Source organism: Protomyctophum parallelum (genome assembly GCF_964188405.1).
Source record: "Protomyctophum parallelum genome assembly, chromosome: 7".
Lineage (NCBI taxonomy): Eukaryota > Metazoa > Chordata > Actinopteri > Myctophiformes > Myctophidae > Protomyctophum > Protomyctophum parallelum.
The window spans coordinates 31,378,204-31,401,474 of record NC_139705.1 but is presented as its reverse complement, the minus strand read 5'-3'; the positions used below and the strand labels follow the sequence as shown (position 1 = coordinate 31,401,474).

The window sequence follows — 23,271 nt, the reverse complement described above, 5'->3', positions numbered from 1 at the left end:
ATTAGATAATTAGGTCAGTGAGATGGCAGACTACTGGAGGGACTTCCTGTTCATGACAGCTAATGCAGAATGTGCATGCAGTCCAAATCTGCAACTGGGAAGAGTATGTCAGCTCTCTGCGTGCTATGCAGCCATGGATGGTAACATACAACAACAATAAGTATGGGAGGTGTCTGCCTGACTTCTGATGATGTTGACAGCTCTTCCTGCTGAACAGGTTGCCTTCCTTCGTACTAATTTCACTCAGTCCATCACAGGTAACCATTATTCAAATATGGCCTAGGACATGTAGATTGAATGTACAATGAACAAGGGCAGCAAAATTAAGTCAGGCTGGCTCTCCATCCTCTAAAATGAAAAGCAGCTGCTGGTGCACTCCAGAAATGTTAACAATTTGGCCCGCATAAGAGCGGAACACAACACTCTTGCCACCGGAAAGTCCCCAGGATGGGCATGATCTGGAGGATGGCAACTCCATCAGCGGAAGATCGAGATCAAGAAGGCAACCCATACAAGTGGTTGGACTATGTCCACAAGGTGTAATCCATCATCCTTGATGCTCACCGTATCATGTTTGAATGACCCATACAATGCAGCATACTCAACTAAAGATGATGAGCGAGACCTGTGTGTAAGTGTAAGGCACATGTTAACAACACGTACATGAAATTGAATGACACCTTCCCCTCTGCCAAAGCATTCAAAACACTACTGTGTAGTGTCAGTAACAATGAGTGGTTGCAAAAATGAATGTGAATGAATGTGAATGCAGCGATTGTCAACTCTATGCTGTTGGCCCACATTGCATCAACTTGTCAACACAACAACCGATGGAAGACTACAGCATTGAGCAGTCTGAAGCTGACACCATCCTCTTTACTGTTTATGCAGGCTGTGATGCCAACTCAGGCTTCTATGGCAAAGGAAAATCATCAGTGTATGACAAGGTGGTAAAAATCTCTGTGGCACAGCGGTGTGGAGATAGCCTTGACCTTGAGAAGGAGGTAGAACAATAGTTCTTTGCATATAAGGGACAGGTAATCTATGGAGACAAGAAGCCTGTGCTGCCAATTAGTGGTGGGAACTTTCGTTCTTTTCAGTGAACGGATCGGTCGTTCGTTCGTTCACTAAAATGATTCGTTCATTTCGTTCATTTCGTTCATTTCGGTCCTGTACTATAGGATCCGTACGGACCATACTCTATGTGGCACGGACCCACCAGTCACTTGAACGAGTCGTTCAATCATTGGCCGAGCCAGGCCGATCGTCCTTCCAGGCTATGGGATTTTCTCTGGGAGGGATGGGGTCTAATCTCCTCTTGTGCGGCTGAGAGTAGCCATTTTTTCCCCTGCGGTCTATGGTAGTAGCATAGTAGCACTGCCAATTAGCATCGGACATTTGCGCTCGTTATAGCTAAATACAGTATTAAAAAATTATGAATTATGATCGAAAATCTCAGTTACAATGAAACTGAATGGAGGTGTTTTTTTTAAGGGTAACTGTTCCGTTTTGGCAGAGTCAGACGATCCGCGATGTCAACACCAGTCACTCCTCCCAGTCACCCCCAGGCATGATGCCTTCTACCCGGGCATAATTTCCTCATACATCCCCTGTCTTCTGGGACCACCAGAGCTCCAATAGCTATAGCAATTATCACAATTTAAATAAATAAGCATATTGAAACTAGTTCACATTAACAATGTTGGTAAAACTAAGATATTTGAGGGGAAATATATAATTTATATCCACAAATAAAATATTATCATTGATTAACTCCATTTCTCTACCCTCCATCCCTTTAGTTTCCATGGTTATTGAGCCCCTCCTATATTTAATCTATACTAACCAATTATGGTAATATGAATTGTATGCTATTAATGCTATTAGTATAAAGAAGGAGCCTAATCTATTTTCATGTTTTTATAGCATTAAATACTATATATATTTTTTGGTATGTATTAGCCTGTTTATTTTCCATTGATATAATTTCACCATAATAGTATAATAATAATAATAATAAATTTTAATATTAGTACATTTAAACAGAAGAGAGCTAATTTAATAACCAGTCACTTTTATTGTTTGATTGTCACTCTTTGATGAATTGAACAAGGTGGTCCACCTTGTTCAATTCATCAAAGAGTGACAATCAATAAAGCAAGCATTAAAAGTCCACAGACTTGGCTGCCATGACATCACAGGGGAGCATGAATAAGTCCACCGTGGACCCTCTTGTAAACAAGTAATTCTGCAAACTGTTAATACATATTTCAATCAATCAAAGTTTAATGTTTCTAAGTTAATCATCATGACGTTGTTTGTTGCACTTGCAACTTTGCAAGTAGTATTTGTATTTGCAACCAGAGGGCTACAAATACAATCAGTCATTCAGTCAGTCAGTCATGCATTATTATATAGACTCGTCGGTCTTTCCTATAAAATAATAAAAATAATAATAATAAAAACGTATGGGTTTCCAATGCTAGACAATGTCAGACCCAAGTCAGTTGAGGGGAAATATATAATTTATATCCACAAATAAAATATTATCATTGATTAACTCCATTTCTCTACCCTCCATCCCTTTAGTTTCCATGGTTATTGAGCCCCTCCTATATTTAATCTATACTAACCAATTATGGTAATATGAATTGTATGCTATTAATGCTATTAGTATAAAGAAGGAGCCTAATCTATTTTCATGTTTTTATAGCATTAAATACTATATATATTTTTTGGTATGTATTAGCCTGTTTATTTTCCATTGATATAATTTCACCATAATAGTATAATAATAATAATAATACATTTTAATATTAGTACATTTAAACAGAAGAGAGCTAATTTAATAACCAGTCACTTTTATTGTTTGATTGTCACTCTTTGATGAATTGAACAAGGTGGTCCACCTTGTTCAATTCATCAACGAGTGACAATCAATAAAGCAAGCATTAAAAGTCCACAGACTTGGCTGCCATGACGTCACAGGGGAGCATGAATAAGTCCACCGTGGACCCTCTTGTAAACAAGTAATTCTGCAAACTGTTAATACATATTTCAATCAATCAATCAAAGTTTAATGTTTCTAAGTTAATCATCATGACGTTGTTTGTTGCACTTGCAACTTTGCAAGTAGTATTTGTATTTGCAACCAGAGGGCTACAAATACAATCATTCAGTCAGTCAGTCATGCATTATTATATAGACTCGTCGGTATTTCCTATAAAATAATAAAAATAATAATAATAAAAACGTATGGGTTTCCAATGCTAAACAATGTCAGACCCAAGTCAGTCATTCGTACACACTTCACAGTTAGTTTACAGCACTTTGTTCTGTCACCACCCCCTTCTCCCGGTCGGTTATACTGTTACAGCACTTTGAACGAATAATATGCATTTCGTTCTTTCGGTCTCCTCGGTCAATGTACCAGTATGACCGATCCGACCCACTTTGAACGAAGAACGAAACTTTGAACGAAGAACGAATAATTTCGGTCTTTCGGTCTCCTAGCTCGGTCAATGTACCAGTATGACCGATCCGACCCACTTTGAACGAAGAACGAAACTTTGAACGAAGAACGAATAATTTCGGTCTTTCGGTCTCCTAGCTCGGTCAATGTACCAGTATGACCGATCCGACCCACTTTGAACGAAGAACGAAATATGCATTTCGGTCTTTCGGTCGTATCGTATCCGTATGACCACTTTGACCAGTCACCACCCACTTCTCCTCTGCAACTGTTGTGCGCTGTGGGAGCCCTGGAGACGGAGAGCACGGCCCCGCCCTGCACCCTCCGTCTCGCAGCCTCGCACTGAATGAGAAGAGCAGCCGGGCGATTCCCCGTCATTTGCATTTTGAACGGATCGTTCACGGAAGTGACCGGATCGGTTTCGTTCACCAAAAAGAACTAGTTCTTTTGATTCGTTCGTTCATGACCGACTCATCTCTACTGCCAATTAGTAGAGAATGAAGAAAACATAATGAATCTGTCTCACTCCAGATGGAGATAGCCTACACCAACACTGCCTCCACACCAACTACTTGGTGTATCTAGTGCTCCACCCCACACTGAAGCACCACTCAGACAGATTGAGAATTGGTGGGTGGTCACTGTCGTCCTGTCTGCCACCTGCGGCCTGCTCTCTCAACACACCTACCAGTTGAAGATGACGAGGGAGTTGAGAGTGAGGAGGTGGAGGATGAGGAGGAGGATGCACAGAGGAGGAGGGTGGAGTCACCTGAATCTGATGATTCAGAAACCAGTGACAGAATGCTATCTGACACATGTATTATGTGTCTGTAAAAATTACAACCCCCAAATAGATTGCTTTCCTATTCAAAAGTAATGTTTTCACTCCACTGGATGGCGGCCATCTTGAATTCCGGGGCCAAAACGATGTCTTATGATTAAAATTGTGTCAGATTTGGAATCCTCAGGGTTGACTTGTATGGAAAAGTGTCTTCATACATGATTCTAGGTCATCTAGATCAAAAGCCGGACGCCATTTTGAATTTGGCCCTCTAGCAAAAAATGCCGGGATTTTTGAGAGGGACCTGGGAGCTAAATCTTTTATAAAGGGTCCATAGAGGTCAAATCAATCATCAAACCATCCTTGCCAGAGGATGGTCACAGAACCTTAGTCTGTGACTCAACTAATATGTTGATCCTTTCCCACCCGTCCTTCCTCTTCGATGTCTCCCTTTTGACTGATACCTGTCCATTTAAACTCTAGCCGGCGAAAACTAGAGTTCTCAACAGGCCCGAAAATTAAGGCCCGGCCCTACCTGGGCCCTCATCAAACCCTGTACACTCAGGACACTGCCCCCGCTGCCACCCTTAGATCTCCATATATGGAGCTGACCTGTTCCGACATTCCATACGTTGATTCGACCTCATCAAACCCTGTACACTCAAGACACGCTCCATATGTGGCCAGACTACATCAAACCCTGTACACTCAAGACACTGCCTCCGCTGCCACCCTGCTGACATATGGTCCATATATGGCCAGTACAGAATTAATTCCATATGTTGATCTGACCCCCCATTCCAAAGCTTGCCCACAGGCGTCTTACTGTTGAGTAAGAAGGTATTTGATATTTAGTTGACTATAAGACTAGACTAAGACTGAACAATTTCAGAAGACTAAATACTAAGACTAAATGGTGTGTTATATTCAAAAGACTAAGACTAAAGAGTGTTTAAATAATTGGCTCACATAATAATTGTATAGAGCTACATGAAGTACAGAAAACCAGAAATGGTCCTGAAAAATCTTTGTGGGTAACTGAAGCTTCCCTTCACATTCAAATGTCTTTTTTATGCAATACAATATTGTTTTTCTTGTCCACAAAAGGCATATTGATAAACAACAACAATAAACAACTACTGTGATTTGTACAGTATTTGGTCCAAAGGAGAAGTGGGGTGACATTCCAAGGTCTAGAGTCAATACTACTGAGTACAATGCTTGGCTTTCAATTACCATCGGCAGCTTTCATATAATGCTATGGAGGTCAATGCTATAGTCCCCCAATCCCCATCAAATGGATTTACAGGGGAAAAGATAACGCACTCTGGGCAGAGAGGGGAGTCATTTTCAACCTTCTCCTCCATGCACTCCACTTTTCCTCTTTTCTTCGAGTGGGAGAATTTCACACAGAAATACATAAAGGGACACAGACTACTTTAAACATCAAAGGGTCCACACCCCGGGGGCATGGAGAAGGGGATTTCGCGCAATAGCAAATGGAGAATGTATGAATTTTTCAGGAACCCCACCTTGCCAACATTAGCCTTGCGAATAGACGAGTCATTTTAATGAACCTTATTTGGATTTTTACCAAGCTGCAGCAAACTATTTTGCATGTATCGAGAGAGAGAGAGAGGCATGCATTTTTTGTGTGTCTGTGTGTGCATGCGCATGTGTGTGTGTGTGTGTGTATGTGCTTATGCCATGCACGAGATGTATTCAACGTCTAAGTAAAATCCAGAGTGTACTCTGATAATGTAAAGGGCAACTCAAAAGAAAAGACACAAGGTGCTGTTTATAGAAGGAGACAACAGCGACAACACAAGAGGCCATGCAGGAGCATGAATAGATTTAGATGGGAATGGGGACGACGACAGTAAAACAGTAAGAGGAGCAGTGGGGAAGATAATGAAACCACAGCATGAATAGGAGAGAGCGAGAGCGAGAGAGGAGGGAGAAGAGAGACAGAGAGAAATGGAGAAATGGCCTCGATCGTTGCTGGAGACACACTGAGGAACTATACGCAGTGCATCTCAGCCTTTTCCCTTCGCTGGCCGCCAGCTATGGCAGGCAAGGGGCGCTCCGGTGAGGCATTATACACACGAACGCAGCCATGCAAAATGTATGGCAACAGGTATGGAACGTGTTCTCTCTACTGTAGAGGAGCCTTCAGGCTTCCTGCTGTTTCTTCAGCAAGGCGGGGGAAGAGAAGAAAAAAAAAGCCCCACAGCACATCAAAGGTAGAACTCTCCGACCCGTTCCAGCTCTCCGTCTTTAAGTAGTCTCAAAGGCCGAGCTCAGAAAAATCAGGTTACAGCTGGAGTTTTGTTTTTGTTTTTCTTCTCCATGGGTTTTGTTTGTGTGGAAGAAGTGTGATTCATACGGTGCCATACAATGGTGTTGTGTGGTAAAAAACAGCAGTATATCTGCTGTTCCTGGAGTGCAATATTAATCATAACTTTGGCCTGGAACACGTTGGACGCATCACCTCAGCATGGTGTCAGCATAGAAAAAAAATACATATACATAAAAGGTTCGCCTACACCCTACAGTATGACATGGCCAAAATAGGGATAAATTATGAATCAATTATATTGTTCAATTATTGATTATTATCTTTCATAATCAATCAAATTGATGTTTACGATATAGGGCTCTGTATCGCTCTTCTGCAACCTGTGAGTGATCCTAGGACTTCTGAAGAAGAGTACAACCGGAAATAATGTGATCTAAAAACATAAATAAAAATCAAGTCGGTCCAGCTTGATTTATAAAAATATTCATTTCAGACGGAGTTTTTGGTGAAAGCAAGCTATATTCAACCGCCAATAACTCAAGAACGGAACATTGCGGTGACACACTTTTGTCACGATGAAAGTATAGATACTCTCGTCTGTCTTTTGGGATATTTGGTGTTTACATCGTCATAGAACAACATTATTCTGTGGGTCTTGGGCATTTTATTTTGAAGTTTCAGTCTGAAACGGAAGCCTGTGTGTTTGTGAACCAATCAGAGGGTTGCATCCCTTCAAGTGAAGTGAGAGACAGACTGCCAGCTCAGAATGTTTGCTGCTACGTGGCTTATTTAGATGTTTTAGCGTGCTGATTAAGTTTAAAATTAGTAATACAACGTCTGAATGTCATCTTGAAGGAGATTAAAAACAGTGTAGTTCTGTAATCAACATCCGCTGTGTTTGGATGGATGCGCAGCAATGGGAATAAAACAGGTGAATGAATTCAAGATTCATTTTTATTCATGCTGGACTCGGCGCGTCACGTTTTCGATCAAAGGAAATAATTACATTTTTATTTTACTGGACTTTTGATATAAAAATAGATACACAAAAATTGACATTTTCCCCATTGTTTTGGCATCTATTGTTACTGTAGGTATGTCCATATGTTGACCACAGATATGCTCTAGAAGTGTGAAAAACCTTTCATTTCGCTACGTCTTTAACCGTTGCAGCCCCAAAGAGATATCCAACGCTTCAGGATGAATAAGTAATAAGTACATTTACTTAAGTACTGTACTTGAGACACATTATGAGCTTGTAGATCTGGAATTTTCAAAATGTGTATACAATTTGAAAACCTGAAATGGGACATTCCCCATAGTGAGTACCGTACTTTCTATTTCAGTACTGCAAGTACATTTTGATGCCACTATACTTTTGTACTTTTATTCCAGCACATTTAGAACTTTTACTTGTAACGGAGTAGTTCTACATTGCAGTATTGATACTTTTACTATAGGTAACCACCACTGGTTAACTGTTGCAGCCCAAAAAAAGATATCCAACGAAGGATGCTTCAGGATGACTCGTGCCTTAGCGCACGAGACAGTTTGGTGAAATCCCGTTGCTTCAACGCCTTGGTAGCACAACTGTGCCTCAATCCCTTCCCCAATTAGCCCAGGTGGCCCTGCTGGCTGGACTAATGCACCAGTGATTCATGCACAGCACAGGCCAGCCATTGTTTGTCAACATGTGTGCTCACACAAACCAAAGACATGCAGCAGAAATTACACTTAGAAATGACACTGGACTATTAGTTACATTAGAAATGACACTGGACCATGCTAGTGGCATTATAAATGACACTGGACTATTAGTTACATTAGAAATGACACTGGACCATGCTAGTGGCATTATAAATGACACTGGACTATTAGTTACATTAGAAATGACACTGGACCATTAGTGTCATAGGAAATTACACTGGACCATTAGTGGCATTAGAAATGACACTGGGCTATTAGTTACATTAGAAATGACACTGGACCATTAGTGTCATAGGAAATGACACTGGACCATTAGTGGCATTAGAAATGACACTGGACCATTAGTGGCATTAGAAATGACACTGGGCTATTAGTTACATTAGAAATGACACTGGACCATTAGTGTCATAGGAAATGACACTGGACCATTAGTGGCATTAGAAATGACACTGGACCATTAGTGGCATTAGAAATGACACTGGACTATTAGTTACATTAGAAATGACACTGGAAATGACACTGGACCATTAGTGGCATTAGAAATGACACTGGACTATTAGTTACATTAGAAATGACACTGGACTATTAGTTACATTAGAAATGACACTGGACCATTAGTGTCATAGGAAATGACACTGGACCATTAGTGGCATTAGAAATGACACTGGACTATTAGTTACATTAGAAATGACACTGGACCATTAGTGTCATAGGAAATGACACTGGACCATGCTAGTGGCATTATAAATGACACTGAAGCGTTGGATATCTCTTTGGGGCTGCAACGGTTAAAGACGTAGCGAAATGAAAGGTTTTTCACACTTCTAGAGCATATCTGTGGTCAACATATGGACATACCTACAGTAACAATAGATGCCAAAACAATGGGGAAAATGTCAATTTTTGTGTATCTATTTTTATATCAAAAGTCCAGTAAAATAAAAATGTAATTATTTCCTTTGATCGAAAACGTGACGCGTCGAGTCCAGCATGAATAAAAATGAATCTTGAATTCATTCACCTGTTTTATTCCCATTGCTGCGCATCCATCCAAACACAGCGGATGTTGGACTTCCTACCTACATGACTGCCTGCCTAAATATGTCCCAAACTGGCCCCTAAGGTCTTCCACTGCTGGCCTGCTCGCTTTGCCTAAAAAAATGGCAACTAAAAAATACGGGGAAGCAGCTTTTTGCTTCTACGGGCCGTCGGCATGGAACAAGCTCCCATTGTACCTTCGTCAGGCAGCCTCTGTAGACATTTTTAAAGCTCAGCTCAAGACCCACCTCTACAACATTGCTTTTAAGTGATCTTTTATTTATTTTTTATTATTCATGTTCTCACTGTATTTTATTACTGCTTGTTTCTTTTAATGTCGTTGCCTTGCTTTATCTGTTCTTATCTTTGTACCACTGCCTTCTCCTGATTTGACACTGCGCTATTGTATTTTAACTGCATGCCTGTTTTAATGCTGTTTTGTTTTGCTTTTGTTTTTATTATCTTTTCTGCCCTGTAAAGCACTTTGAGCTACATTTATGTATGAAAGGTGCTATATAAATAAAGTTTATTATTATTATTATTATTATTAGTGGCATTATAAATGACACTGGACCATGCTAGTGACATTATGAATTACACTGGACCATTAGTTACATTATAAATGACACTGGACCATTCCTGTTACATTAGAAGTGACAACAGAGACAGACCATTCACACTGTAGATATTTCCCATTTTAAACAAAGCTTAAGTGGTTTAATGGCACTAATTGTTTCAGTAGCATGCCACACGTACAGTATGCAGTTCAAGGAGAACCGATGCAGGACTGCTGCAGCGAGCTAAATTATCTCCGTCTCGATCTCATGTGAGACGCATGAATTAACACAGCACTAAAAGTGTAGTTGCCAAGAGAACTGAAACTTCCCAAATGAAATCTATTTGAATGATAAATATTAAATGAAGCACACATGAAAGAAAAAGGAGACTACGTTGCTGTCCGTTGTGCCGATCAGACATCAGAGGTTCGGATCCGATTTCAGATTTTTCATCGCATCGCGATTGAAATATAAACTCGAGAAAGATAGCTAGTGTGAGCTAATGCCAACATTAGCCTTTTCTTACAATGGAGCAGTAAGGCAGGACTGCGAGCGGTGTAAAAGGAAGTACTTGAGTAGTAATCTTCCCAATTCCGGCCCTGCGCAAGCCATTTACCACTTGTGGTCGAGAGGCAGTGGGATACACTGCACACTGTATCCCAGAAGCCTAATGTCTCCCTTGGCCAGAGGCATGATTTCCCATGCAGAACACCTTAACCTCACATCACCAGGCTTTCCACCGCCTCGGAGGAAAGCCTGGTCTCTGTTTCAAAAGTCTGTATGATCCGGGCTGGGGCCGGATGATGTGGTTACGTCATGTTGTAGTATTGTTTTGTAGTCGTCGCCAGACAGGTGAACAGGCGGCGGCAACTTCCTTTTCCCTCTCAATAAAAGCTCTCGTAAGCGAGAGCTTTTATTGAGAGGGAAAAGGAAGTTGTCGCCGCCTGTTCTTCCTGTTTGTTGTAGGCAAACCATTGCCTACAACATGACGTAAGCATATCATCCGGCTCCAGCCCGGATCATATACCGAAATGAAATGGTGCCCAGGCTAAGAACACCTAGGTTCGACACACACACTGCATGCAGCACTGCGCTATACCTGAGTTCGGGGTCTTCACTGTGGATCCGGATGGTCTGTGGAACATTGAAGGGGTTCTTGAGCACAAACTCCATGTACTCGGCGATGCCCAGGCTGGCGTAGAGCACATGCTGGGTGGTGATCGCCTGGCTCAGCATGTTGGCGATGCCCTCCATCTTGCTGCGGTCCTGGTAGGCCTCGATGACGCGCAGGTCCCTGTCCAGCCGGGCTCGCTCTTCCCGCCGAGTCTGAACCAAGATGGAGAAGGACATTTGGGGGTTGAAAAGAGGTGCTTTCTGAACTCCCTGTAAAAAAGCCCCCCCCCCCCCCTCTATTTCTATACTGTACACACTTTCTTTTTTTTTCTAACCGTGTACTGGTATATGATAATTTATTTTTGCATAGAAGTGTAGCTATATTTGTATGTCTTTAAATGTTTTGATTAATTGAAAATGGAAGACCATTATGTAAACAAGTCCTCAGAATTAGTACTTTCCTTGAACTGTACCCCATAAACCAATCTGCAAACTGTTAATACAATGTTCAAACACAATGAGAGCTAATATTGTTTTATACATTATTTATTAGTTTCTAAAAAAAATATGAATCTTGTTGCAGTGTGCGACTCAGCGCGATTGCCTGCAGGAGTTTGCATCCCATAGCCTGAGGGGATGGGACTGGATTCAGTCAGTGAATCCCTAGTGAAAGAGACACACCCAGACGCTGTTTCACTAGGAAACACATAGGCTACGTAATGAAATTGATGGAACCTTTATTTATTCTCAAAAAGAGCATTGAGGTTCCCCCTCATTTGCAATGCTGACGAGATCACATATATAAAAACAATTGAGACAGATATAAAACACAAAACAAATCAACAAATAAGGCATAAAGACAAAATACACAAACCGTGAAACAAAACATAAGTTAAAAACAGTTACATATTGAGGTAGGGAGATTCAAAAGCAGGTTATTAAATTGTCCATAGGATATTGGGGTACCAATTTTCAGTGTTTGAGTGTTCCATGAAGAAGGGGCATCAAAGCAGAAAGCAGATTTTCCCAGTTCAGACTGCACAGATGGGACCTCTAGTGTAAGCCATTCACTTGAACGGGTCTGACGAATATTTCTTTCCCACCAATAGCTTTAACCCTCTAAGACCTGCATTAATTTCTACTTGCAAAAAATAGATTTCAACCTTACTACTACTTTGTACTACTATGACTAAGACTAAAAAATATGTTAAAAAATAAATAAAAATAAAGTTTGATGAAAAACTTATAATAATTATATAATAATTATATAATACATTAATAAATTAATCATTTACATTTGGGGGATATCTTTCACAATAATGAATAAAACATGTTCTAGACATTCTAATGATCACAAAAAAACATATATTACAATTATTTTACCTACTTTTATTAGGGTGAAGGTCAAAAGTCTTAGGTTAAAAAAAAATCAAAATTGTCCAGACATTTTTAATTTGTGTGAATTTCAGCCTCTGTGGGGGGTATTTAAATAAATAAACTGGTGCCAGTGCCTGGATCTCCTCTCAGAGAGGGAAGACCAACCTACCCTGTCATAGAGGGTACAATGGTGAGTGCTGTAGCTTTCACCAGTGATACATCTAAGTGCTGAGTGATAAACTGTGTCTAGGGGTAGAAGAGTGGTAATGGCAGCATTTCTATAGATTACATCATCGTAATCCAAAACTGACATAAAGACAGCTTCAAAATACCCAGATATTTATATTCAGTGACTCTGTCGATACAGGATCCATTGATAGTATGAATGTGTAGGGAGTTGAAGTCTATGTTTTTGGGTTTTGAGAATAGAATACATTTGGTTGAAAAGCTGGAGAGAAGCCATTTCAAGGTTAATGTCTCATTTGCAAGGTTGAATCAGAGGTAGATTTTTAGGAAATATGTCGAATTAGGACTGTGTCATTACAATAGATCAAAAGCACTATAAAAGACCAATTTTCTTAGATCTACGCTAATGGTGATAGGTCAGATTAATTCAACTGTTAACAAGGTCTGTTACAGACTAGGCAATCACCTTCAAATTTAATCAGGTTCCCACAGACTTTTACCAATGAATTTGACAAACCCCACAATATTTTACCCTGTTCACGTGGCTATATGTTGTGGGGCGCGTGTGGCCCAGGGGGTAGAGTTATATGAGCCGGATGGGAACCATGAGGTTCCCAGTTCCAACCCGAGCTCCCCCAGAGTTAGTGTTGAAGTGTCCTTGAGCAAGACTCTGAACCCCTAATTACTCCCAATGAGCAGGTTAGTGCCTTGTATGGCTTCCTCTTTCCTCCGCCATGAGGTGTGTGAATGGGTGAACGTAATGCACAATCTATGTAAAGCACTTTGGATAAAAGCGCTATATAAATGCTTCAGAAGTCGGTTGGTTGTCTTTATGCATTTTTGCCTTTGGCGCATGGCTAATAAGAGCGTCTGGTTGCCAATATCGACATGTTGGGTGCATAATTGCATATACTGTAGCCTGAATCCAGCGTTGCTCTACGGACACGAGAGCCATACATAATTGAACGTAAAGATTCAAGGCGATAAGCAATCTGCTTGCGCTTGTAAATTTAACATCCCCTCTGCCAACTGCATATACCGTTACACCTATATGTGCATCACGTGACTAATTTATACTCCATTCTGCAAGGGTGTCAACATATCTACGAGCTTCAGGCTACACTCACGCAGTCCATGCAGTGCAGCATTTTAATACAAATGACATAATTTGCATAATATTATAATATCGGCTTTAAGACCTGTTTCTATGAACATAATAAACCGCCAATAACAACATTATGTTCAAACCTTTTCCAAAAAACTGTTAATTCTAAACCCCTTTTCAGACCTAGAAAACGGTTCCTCTGTCGAGTATCAAATTACAAGTATGGCAGTATGCCGTTTATACAGAAACAAGGAAACAAAGTCTGAAGAAGACTCGAGGTCAAATTCAGAATATAACAGGCATTTTCATTTTAATATAGAAATGAAATGAGACATACTTATTATGCTAGTAGAGAAACATTTTCAGCAGATATACTGTAAAATAGCAGCAGATATAGAATGGTACACATGATATACAGTGGCGTGCACAGACATTTAGAGGGGCAGGTGCTCAAGTGAAAAAAAAGGGCACCTTGTGCAGTGTGGTTGCCTTAACAGTGTGAGATATAAATAATGTGACATAAATAATATATTAGAAGCTTTTCATCAATAATTGATCAATGTCACCATGATCCACATACTGTACAGTGTACACTGTACAAACTTTATTTTATTTATTTTTTCAAAAGGGCACATTGCTGTCCAGAGGGCAAAGGGCAGGTGCTCTAGCACCACCTAGTGTCTATTTGTGCACGCCACTTGTCATATACACAAAGTGATAAGGCCTGTGTCATCAACACTGACATGGTGTGCCAGGTAGGACGTTTCCCTGCTAATGAGACACAGCCACTGTCTTAACTCGTTTTGGACGGGATCCACAAGATCTACAAGCTCGTAGCGCGGCACTCGGTGCCCCTGGAACAACATATTTTGAGATTGGGGTCCGAAGGAAATTACATATAATTCCTTAATATTCCTTGATATTAAATAGTTTGAGAACCACTGATTTTCTGAAAACTGTCATGATTTAGAAGACATTTTGTAGAATCAGTTTTCAGGTCGAAATGGGTTAACTAATTATTTTAATCCTACAATAATCTATGAGAGCGGAATATTGAGGGGGAAAAAAACGTATATCGAATATAAACGACCACCAATTAATTTTATAACACTTAAGGTAGGGCAGTCTAACTGGGACAAAGCAATGTCACGCCGTGACTGCCACCTTTTAAGTGTGAAATCATTCTTTTGCGTGGCATGAAGTTGTGGCATGAATATTTCAGCGCCTTTCTCCCTTGAGATGGCTGTTGCAAAGTGCCATGAACACACTACACTACACTACAACACCCGTCTCCAGAGAAAGACAGAGTACATGTGACACAGCTGCGGCGTGTATACAGTACCAAAGCCAAAATTGCATTTAGCAACTCGTCGCCACTCGCCGTTGGGTACAAATACAAGATGTGCCCGTGGGGTGTACAGTTGAACAATGAACACCTTGCCTGTTCGGTTTGCCACAAACACAGAGGGGGGCTGAGGGGCATCATGTTCCCTATACAGGCTTTCTGCCACCGCTAGCCTAGCTGGCAGCTCCGAGAGAGACACTTCACATCAAAGGGGCCTCCCTCCCAAGACATTATATTATTTCATAATGCAGAGCACCAGGATAGACGTGATTAACTTGCCTTAGTTGTCCATTTCAAATGTGAGTCAAGAGGGCACACATGCATGGACAACATAGCAACGGCTGTGCTTTGGAGATAGGAGCTTGGCTAAAACCTTACCATGACCCTAGTCGCCGTCTTGACCTGGCCCTCCGCGTCTTTCTGGGCCTCCTGCCGATGCACGGCGGCCATGCGCTCCAGCTTGCGCCGGCGCATGTCGCTGGGCTCGTCCGCGGAGTGACGTCCGTCGGCCACCAGGGGGGACCCGTCTTTGATCCCGCCGCCATTGAGGAGAGCCACGAGGTCGCCGTCGACCTGCACCAGCCTCTGCGCCCGCGCCACGTTCCTCGCTGCATACACACGCACACACACACACGAATATTATTAATTTGGCTCATGCAAATTGCCTGTGTTCTTCAGAGGGATTTTGACTATTTCCCCCCAATATCTTGTGATCCAAACCAAACCACTGTTGATTTCGTTGACTATGACGAAAAATGTCAGTCGACTACCTTTTTTCACTGAGGAAAGCTGAATAAAAACTAAATAAGAACTAAGCTATATGATGAGAGACTAATAAAAACTAGACTAAAATGTTAGGGTGGACTATTGGAGAAGAGAGAACTAAAAGTAATTTAATGCTTCATGGTTGCATGCTGAAAATAGCTGATCTACAAGCTCACAACGCGCCACGCTTGTGACTAAAATCGTATGACATTTAGTCGACTAAATGTCATACTAAAACATTTCAGTTGACTAAATGTGACAAAGACTAAAAGTAAAAAAAGAAAGCTATATCTGCTGTCAAAATCAACACTAATCCGTACAACACTCATTCAGACAGACATTCATGCCAAACTTTGAGTGCTGCTGTCCAAATACTACTGTTCCTTCCCTCGTATGAGAGGCAGCACTCCAGACACATTCCAATCCCCAGAAACTCGATGCGTTGCCATGCGATGCACAATGTGTTATCACTATGGCTCTGAACGTACGTGGCCACAAATATAATCTCAGCGGGACGGAAGCAACAATAGATGAAGTGAGATACCGTGGCATGTGGGCAAAACTGAGAGAAAAGAGAGCATTTAGAGGTAGAGAGAGAGAGAGACATGGGCCTCTGGTGTGAAGTATATAGCTTCTCCCCTCTTCTTCCAACATCATCATACTATACTATACTATACTATACTATACTATATCATCAGTATTATTATTATTATTATTATGATACTATAATCATACTATAATTCTGACAATGTCTGTCTGTCTGTCTGTCTGAATGTGTGTCAGCCGTAGCTCTTCACTACCTGCACCAATCACTCCCACTTTTCACACAGGCATTGACCATAATAATATGGAGGTCTTAACTTTTCAAATTTAACAAATTATAAATTAATAATGAATTTATTAGTGAATGAAAAATGCGAAAACACATCCAGAGTGCAGTACCCCCCATGCCCACAGGGGGGGGGGGGTATTTCACAACGGGTAAGGGCTAGTAACACACAACAGAAGAGTTGGACTGTGTTGTTGGTCCTCAGTTGACAAGTTCAGCCAAGCAAGAAGAGAAACTTCTCCCCTGCTCACTCACAGTGCGTCCGTGCGCACACACACACACACACACACACACACACACACACACAATATACATCTCCCTTTCACCCATCAAGCGTCTCACCAACAACCCCCCCCCCCCCCCCCCCCCCCCCACACACACACACACACACAGCTATATCTTCCTCTCTGGACACTCTCCACCATTTCTCCATTCCTTATCAGAGAAGCACTGGGGCTCGCTGCCAATCACCTGAGCAGATAGTGTCCAGGTAAACTGCACTATATACTTCCACAGCCACAGGCGGCCCTGTCACTGGAGTGGAGTGCACTGCCAGGCAAGCTATGGAGTTGAATTGACAGCAAATTTAGATTTTTATTTTAGTCATAATATACTTTTTAATTAAACTGGGTACAGATTGGCCGCATGTAATGTAGAACACAAGAGCAAGCAGTGTTGTTGCACAACAGTGAGAGCTGCTCCTGTTTGTTGCATCCGTTTGGAGGACTCTCTTTGTTCTTTGTGATATTTTTTTTAACTTTTTTTTGGTTTATTTTACATTGTCATCCCACAATTTTGTAACCCATTTTTTTGTAATCAAATGTAATCCTGCATACCTACACTCCCTCTGCCAACCTGCATGGGGAGAGTAACGGACTGACCTCATGCCTCCTTCGGTGCATGAGGAGTCCAAGCTGCTTCTTTTCACCTGACAGAGGGGAGTTTCCCCCGGCTAGACGGAGCGTTCCTTTCCCCTCCATCAGGTGCCCCGGGTGGCCAGGGGGAAGTAGTTTAGAGACCAGGATTACTGCATGTTTTTTGTGGGACATGGGGAGAACATGCAAACTCCACACAGAAAGGCCCTTTCGTCAACCCCGCCTCGGGTACGGCACTGATGACGTGGAGGAGAGAACACGCCCCCAGCGCCCACAGCGTCCCCAGGGAGAATCAAACCTAGGACCTTCTAGCTGGGAGGCGACAGTCCTATACCGACTGCACCACCGTGCCCCCCTCTATTACATTTAAAATAACTCTAAAATGTAAAATAACACTAAGCATTCTGTTTGCACGTGCTCATGACATGTCTGTGATATTATTTGACATGCGGTCATGGTATAGCGCAGCGTAATAAATGTTTTTACTGAAACGTGAGGTGTTTCTCATAGGTTTGTTTACACACCTCACACTGTGGAGTAATTGTGGGCCGTGCTCCCATACTTAATCTCATCATTAGAAGCATTTATATCTGTCTCCCTGAGTCCGTCCTTTAGCTATTATGTGAGGGTGCTGCTGACAGCTCCAATTGTGTGTAAGCAGTCTAAATACACAATTGCATGCATGCTCAGGCGCACGCATGTGCACACGCACGCACGCACGCGCTTCTGCAGGCTCGATTAGGTTGCAAATTGAGTGGTACAGCGGTGAAGCCAACAGACAAGATCGTGAAATCCACTACATCTGGGTGAGCTGATCAAGGCAGAGGCAAGTCAAAAATACACGCAAGCATGCACACTCAAATATTTGTAGGCCTACATTTTAAATGGACATGTACACGGCTGTAGCGAAGCCAGAAGTGAAGTTTTGGGTGGGCCTGGCCAGGAGTGGGTGGGAGTTGCATGCATGCGTGCATTTAACAGACGCTTTTAAACCCAGAGCGACTTACAGTAAGCAAGAACAACAATACATCAAATACATAAAAGAAATACTGCAGTCATCAAGAATCATACGTAAGTGGAATATCTCTATTAGGTACTTTCCACCACAGCATGGGCTCAGCGGGTTCTTACCGTTGCGTCGTTGGACAGTGCTGCGGCCCGCCAGGCTGCCGCCGCTGAAGCCCACGGTGCTAGCGTGAGGCGTGATGACATGGGAGCGCGGTGGAGGCAGCTCTCTGCCAACGCTCGGCTTGGGGTCCATCGGGCATCCTGAAGACAGAAGAGACACACCAATGAATCACTTAAATCAGGAGTGAGCAACTTTGACGATGGAGGGCCACTATATTTCCACACTCGCTCCAGAGGGGCCACATTGCATATTACTGTCGTAGCAAAAATAGCCGATCTACAAGCCCAAAATGCGTCGCAGTGCGGCGCATTTTGAGCTTATAGATCAGCTATTTTTGCTATATTCCTTTTTATTTCGGGGGGGGGGGGGATCCTGAAAAGTAATCTGTAGGTTATACAACAGGGACGTGTAGCTTTGAACCTGTAGGTTATACAACAGGGAGGTGTAGCTTTGAACCTGTAGGTTATACAACAGGGAGGTGTAGCTTTGAACCTGTAGGTTATACAACAGGGAGGTGTAGCTTTGAACCTGTAGGACAGGTTATACAACAGGGAGGTGTAGCTTTGAACCTGTAGGTTATACAACAGGGAGGTGTAGCTTTGAACCTGTAGGACAGGTTATACAACAGGGAGGTGTAGCTTTGAACCTGTAGGACAGGTTATACAACAGGGAGCTGTAGCTTTGCCACTGGAGTTTATAACATCCTACAACACGGTGAACAAGATGGTTTTAGGGGAGCTGAGAACATTAATGCAGAGACCCGTCCACATGACTGAGAAAATATAATTCAAAAGTTCACCGTGTCACTTTAACAATGCTTCTATTAACTTCAGTGGAAAGGAGGTATCATAGACGCCTGCAGCTGAATAAAGTATTCGCCATGAAACATTGTACAAGTATAATTTTGTTACAAAAGCACAGCGTGGCCATGTTTCAAATGCTCTGGCCTTGACAATGTGGGCTTTTCAACTTAGCTTATAGCTGTGGCACCTCCTAACAAGCCAGAGTTTGATCGAAAGCCAGATCCTTCCATTTCACACTAGAAACTAAATCTATTTATTTAAAGGCCTATGGGCAGCTCTCTTTCAGGCCAGATTTGAAAGTTCAGGTCAATCAATGACTTTAAAGCCTTTTGGTCTGAATCAATGTACCGAGACACGGCCAGGTCTATTCATTAGAAAGGTTTGGACACGGGCAAGCTGGCAACATGCTAGGTGTCACGTTGACTGATGGCTACCACTGGCTGTACTGTAGACACTGTCTGGCTGAGTGGTCAGTGAGAGGAAACATGCAGGGCAAACATGCATGCTAGATTTGGCTTAAGTACAAATTTGAGTATTTCAAATGTTCTATTTTTACTAGAAACTACATTTCAGAGGCAAATATTGTACTTTTACTGTCTCCACTACATTTATTTGGAAACTTTAGTTACTAGTTACTTTGTAAATGTTGATTATTATTACAAAACATACATACAGTACCACTTCAGCCCTATACTGTACATCTTATACATACATATACATCTGCTATTTTCAAAAGATAATTATACATTTGATAAGCTTGAAATGAGACCTTCTGCACAATGAGTAGCCTACGTTCTACTTTTTGTACTTTAAGTACATTTTGATGCCAATACGCTTATACTTTTACTCAAGTGCATTTTGAATTCCGGACTTTCACTTGTAACGGCGTAGTTCTACATTGCAGTATTGATACTTTTACTAAAAGTAAAGTAAAACAATTGAGTACTCATTCCACCACTGCTATAGACACTTTTGGGCCGAGCGGTCAGTGTGGAGAACAGCAGATATAGTATAGCAGCTTACAGTGCAAACATGCTAGATTTGCTGCGCTACCGGAAGCTGTTAATTCATGTTATCAGGCGGCACTCATCACAGGCAAGCCTGAATAAAACATACACCATTACGAAATGCCAAAGAAGACGTGCTAACTCTCCACACTGTATTCAATTGGAAGCCCCTTCTTGTAAATTTGAATATGGAAATCGCACCAAATGACTGTATAAGCGGCTCTATGTCTTTGTACGAATAGCCAAGCTGTCAGCTTGGAGCTCCCACCCAGTAAAAACCCTGAGTGTTAATTTCATCCATTTGTAACACTGAAAAGTGCACAAAATGGAACCAAATGGACGCTGACGGGGTCCACGTGGGATTCCCACGGAGGATTTTGACTGTCTTTGTACGAATAGCCAAGCTGTCAGCATGGAGCTCCTATCTACCTCAAACCTGCCCCCCTTGGCAGATTCGGGTAGTCGCGAGCCAGAGGTTCCGTTTGGCTTGCAAACCTCTTCTGTCTCCATTCCCTGCTCCGACAAAAAACAGCAGCACCCCAACCATTTGCTCGCCCTCCTTCTTAGCAGCCAGCGGTGGGTGAGTAAACACTTCTGGGCATGCTTGTGGCGGACTGTGAACGATGATCGATTGCAGGGCTCTCTTCTCCAGCGCCGAACAAAGACTAAAGTTTAAACACATAGACCGCTAAACCCGAGTTTCCCCGAGGTGATCGGTTTAGTCTGAATCGCCTCTGTCGACAGTGCAAGCGAGCCTCTCCCCACAACACCGGATCTTGAAGGACTTCAGTGTTAAATAATGCTTAATTAATTCATCTTTAAACACCTTTGACGGCTGGTGTTTTTCACTAACCATTGAAGAATCACCCAGTATTATATGTAGCTCCATTCCATACGCGTGTGCCTTAGCACGTTTGCTGCCACCGCGTGGCCATTAGTGATATCACATCGCTGCCGAGGTGGATACGGGTAGATTACTACTAGATTATTACGATGCACTTCCGTTTCGCCTTCTCCCGAAATGGAGAGGAATAAAAAGCTAATGTTAGCATTAGCTCATGATGTCTATTCTCCAGAAACGTTAATATGCGACTTTTTGATACGGTCGTCATACTGTTCAGGAGAGCTTAAAAACCTGATTTATTTTTCCTTTTGTTTTCGTCTCAATTGATCTGAAGCCATATTAGTAAGCAGTAAGACTAAAATGTGACTAAAACAAAATGAAAACTATTCAAGAGACTATATATGACTAAAACTAAAATCAAAATGTGCTGCCAAAATCAACACTGCAGTCAGTCCAGTCATAAAGTTTATTGTCCAATTGCACGCCCAGCTACTTTTACAGCCCTGGCACACCTCCACATATTACTCTCCCCTGATGGAAACGGGAGGGCGGGGGGGGGGGGGGGGGGGGGTGTTTCTTCCTAAAACAATCCGCCACCATCTCCTTTGTTTTTGCCAGTGTGGTTTTGACAATTTGACAGGTGGTTTTGTTTGCACCGCTGAACAAAGCTGTTAAGCAGTCCTCTGTACTCCATCTCTTGGCCTTCCACTGACACATGCCACAACGGAGATAATCTGAATATTTCTGAAAATGGCAAGTTGCTGTATTGTGTGCCTTAAATCTGAGTGTAGACTCTAAAAGAAAGGAAGGGAGCCAGAACCCACCACCCAGTGGTGGAAAATGTATGGTTTCTATCTTAATAATAATCTAAATCTGCAAAGTAACAGAAGTTTTCTCATAATTGTATGTAGTGGAGTAAAAGTACAATATTTGCCTCTGAGATGTAGCGGAGTAGAAGTAAAAGTACTGAAAATCGGAAATACTCTTTATACTTTTGGTACTTTAGGTAATTTTTTATGCCAGTACCTTTGTACTTTTTACTCGATTACATTTTGAATTATTTTATTTGTAACAGAGTATAGTTCTACATTGCAGTATAGATACTTTTACTTAAGTGACTGGTGTCATGCTTGTGCCTGCGGCGATCCACCAGCCACAGTGTGGTGATGGAGCTTTTGAGGATCCAGTTCCATTTTCGGTGAAGGCTCGGAGTGACAACTGTCATACTTCTACTACCACCTTGACATCCGAAAAAAAATAACATGTAACCCCATTCCATTACAGATACCAAATACACACACACACACACACACACACACACACACACACACACACACACACACACTGGCCTGATAAGCCTTAGAGAAACCCACAGCTGCATGCAGGAGGAGAGAGGGGGACTCATCCTGTCCAAAGCAGCACACCTATTGGAATGGAATATCAAATGTAATCCACCTGACAAAATACTTTAGGCAAGGCAAATTAAGACCACATGCTTTTTGCCTGAAGGGTGTACGCACGCACGCACGCACACACACACACACACAATTTGAGGCACTCATTAGACACTGTGGTCGTCTAGCTACGCCGCAGGCCACACCTGCACGAGCAAGAATCTGCTTATTCTGAAAGGTTGCTGGCCCTGGAACGTGCAGGCACGGAGAAATACAATATCGCGGACCATTCTGAAAACCCCCACGGCACGTGCTCACGTTTCTTTTGGGGCCACTAAATCAGCGCTTTGTCCTGGCCTTAACCCTGAGTATTGCCAGCGGAGCAGAGATGAGAGGGATCGTGTGGGGAAGAGAGGTACAGTACATTGTAATGTAGTACAAAGTACAAACAACGGCGAGTTGCTACTCAATATATCTGATAGTTTGGCCCCTCTGGCAGCTTCTCTCTTACAATTACTCAGCTCTGGACGGACAGCTTTAGGCCTGCCCTGAATGCCTGCACACCGCGCCAAGACACCCCCCCCCCCCCCCTCCCCCTCCCCGAGACCACAAAGCCAGTCGTCAGCTTAAATTTCAGCACGTTGG

The 23,271-nt window shown here is 42.3% G+C and overlaps 1 protein-coding gene across 1 annotated transcript in view; it reads right to left on the bottom strand.

Annotated features, from left to right (window-relative positions):
* The window catches only part of nphp4 (nephronophthisis 4), a 332,049-nt gene that overhangs the window by 40,648 nt on the left and 268,130 nt on the right, over positions 1-23,271 (bottom strand). Inside the window, 3 exon segments of the mRNA XM_083769763.1 lie at positions 10,954-11,180; positions 15,359-15,588; positions 18,581-18,718. Of these exon segments, the coding sequence (XP_083625889.1) occupies positions 10,954-11,180; positions 15,359-15,588; positions 18,581-18,718 (595 nt within the window).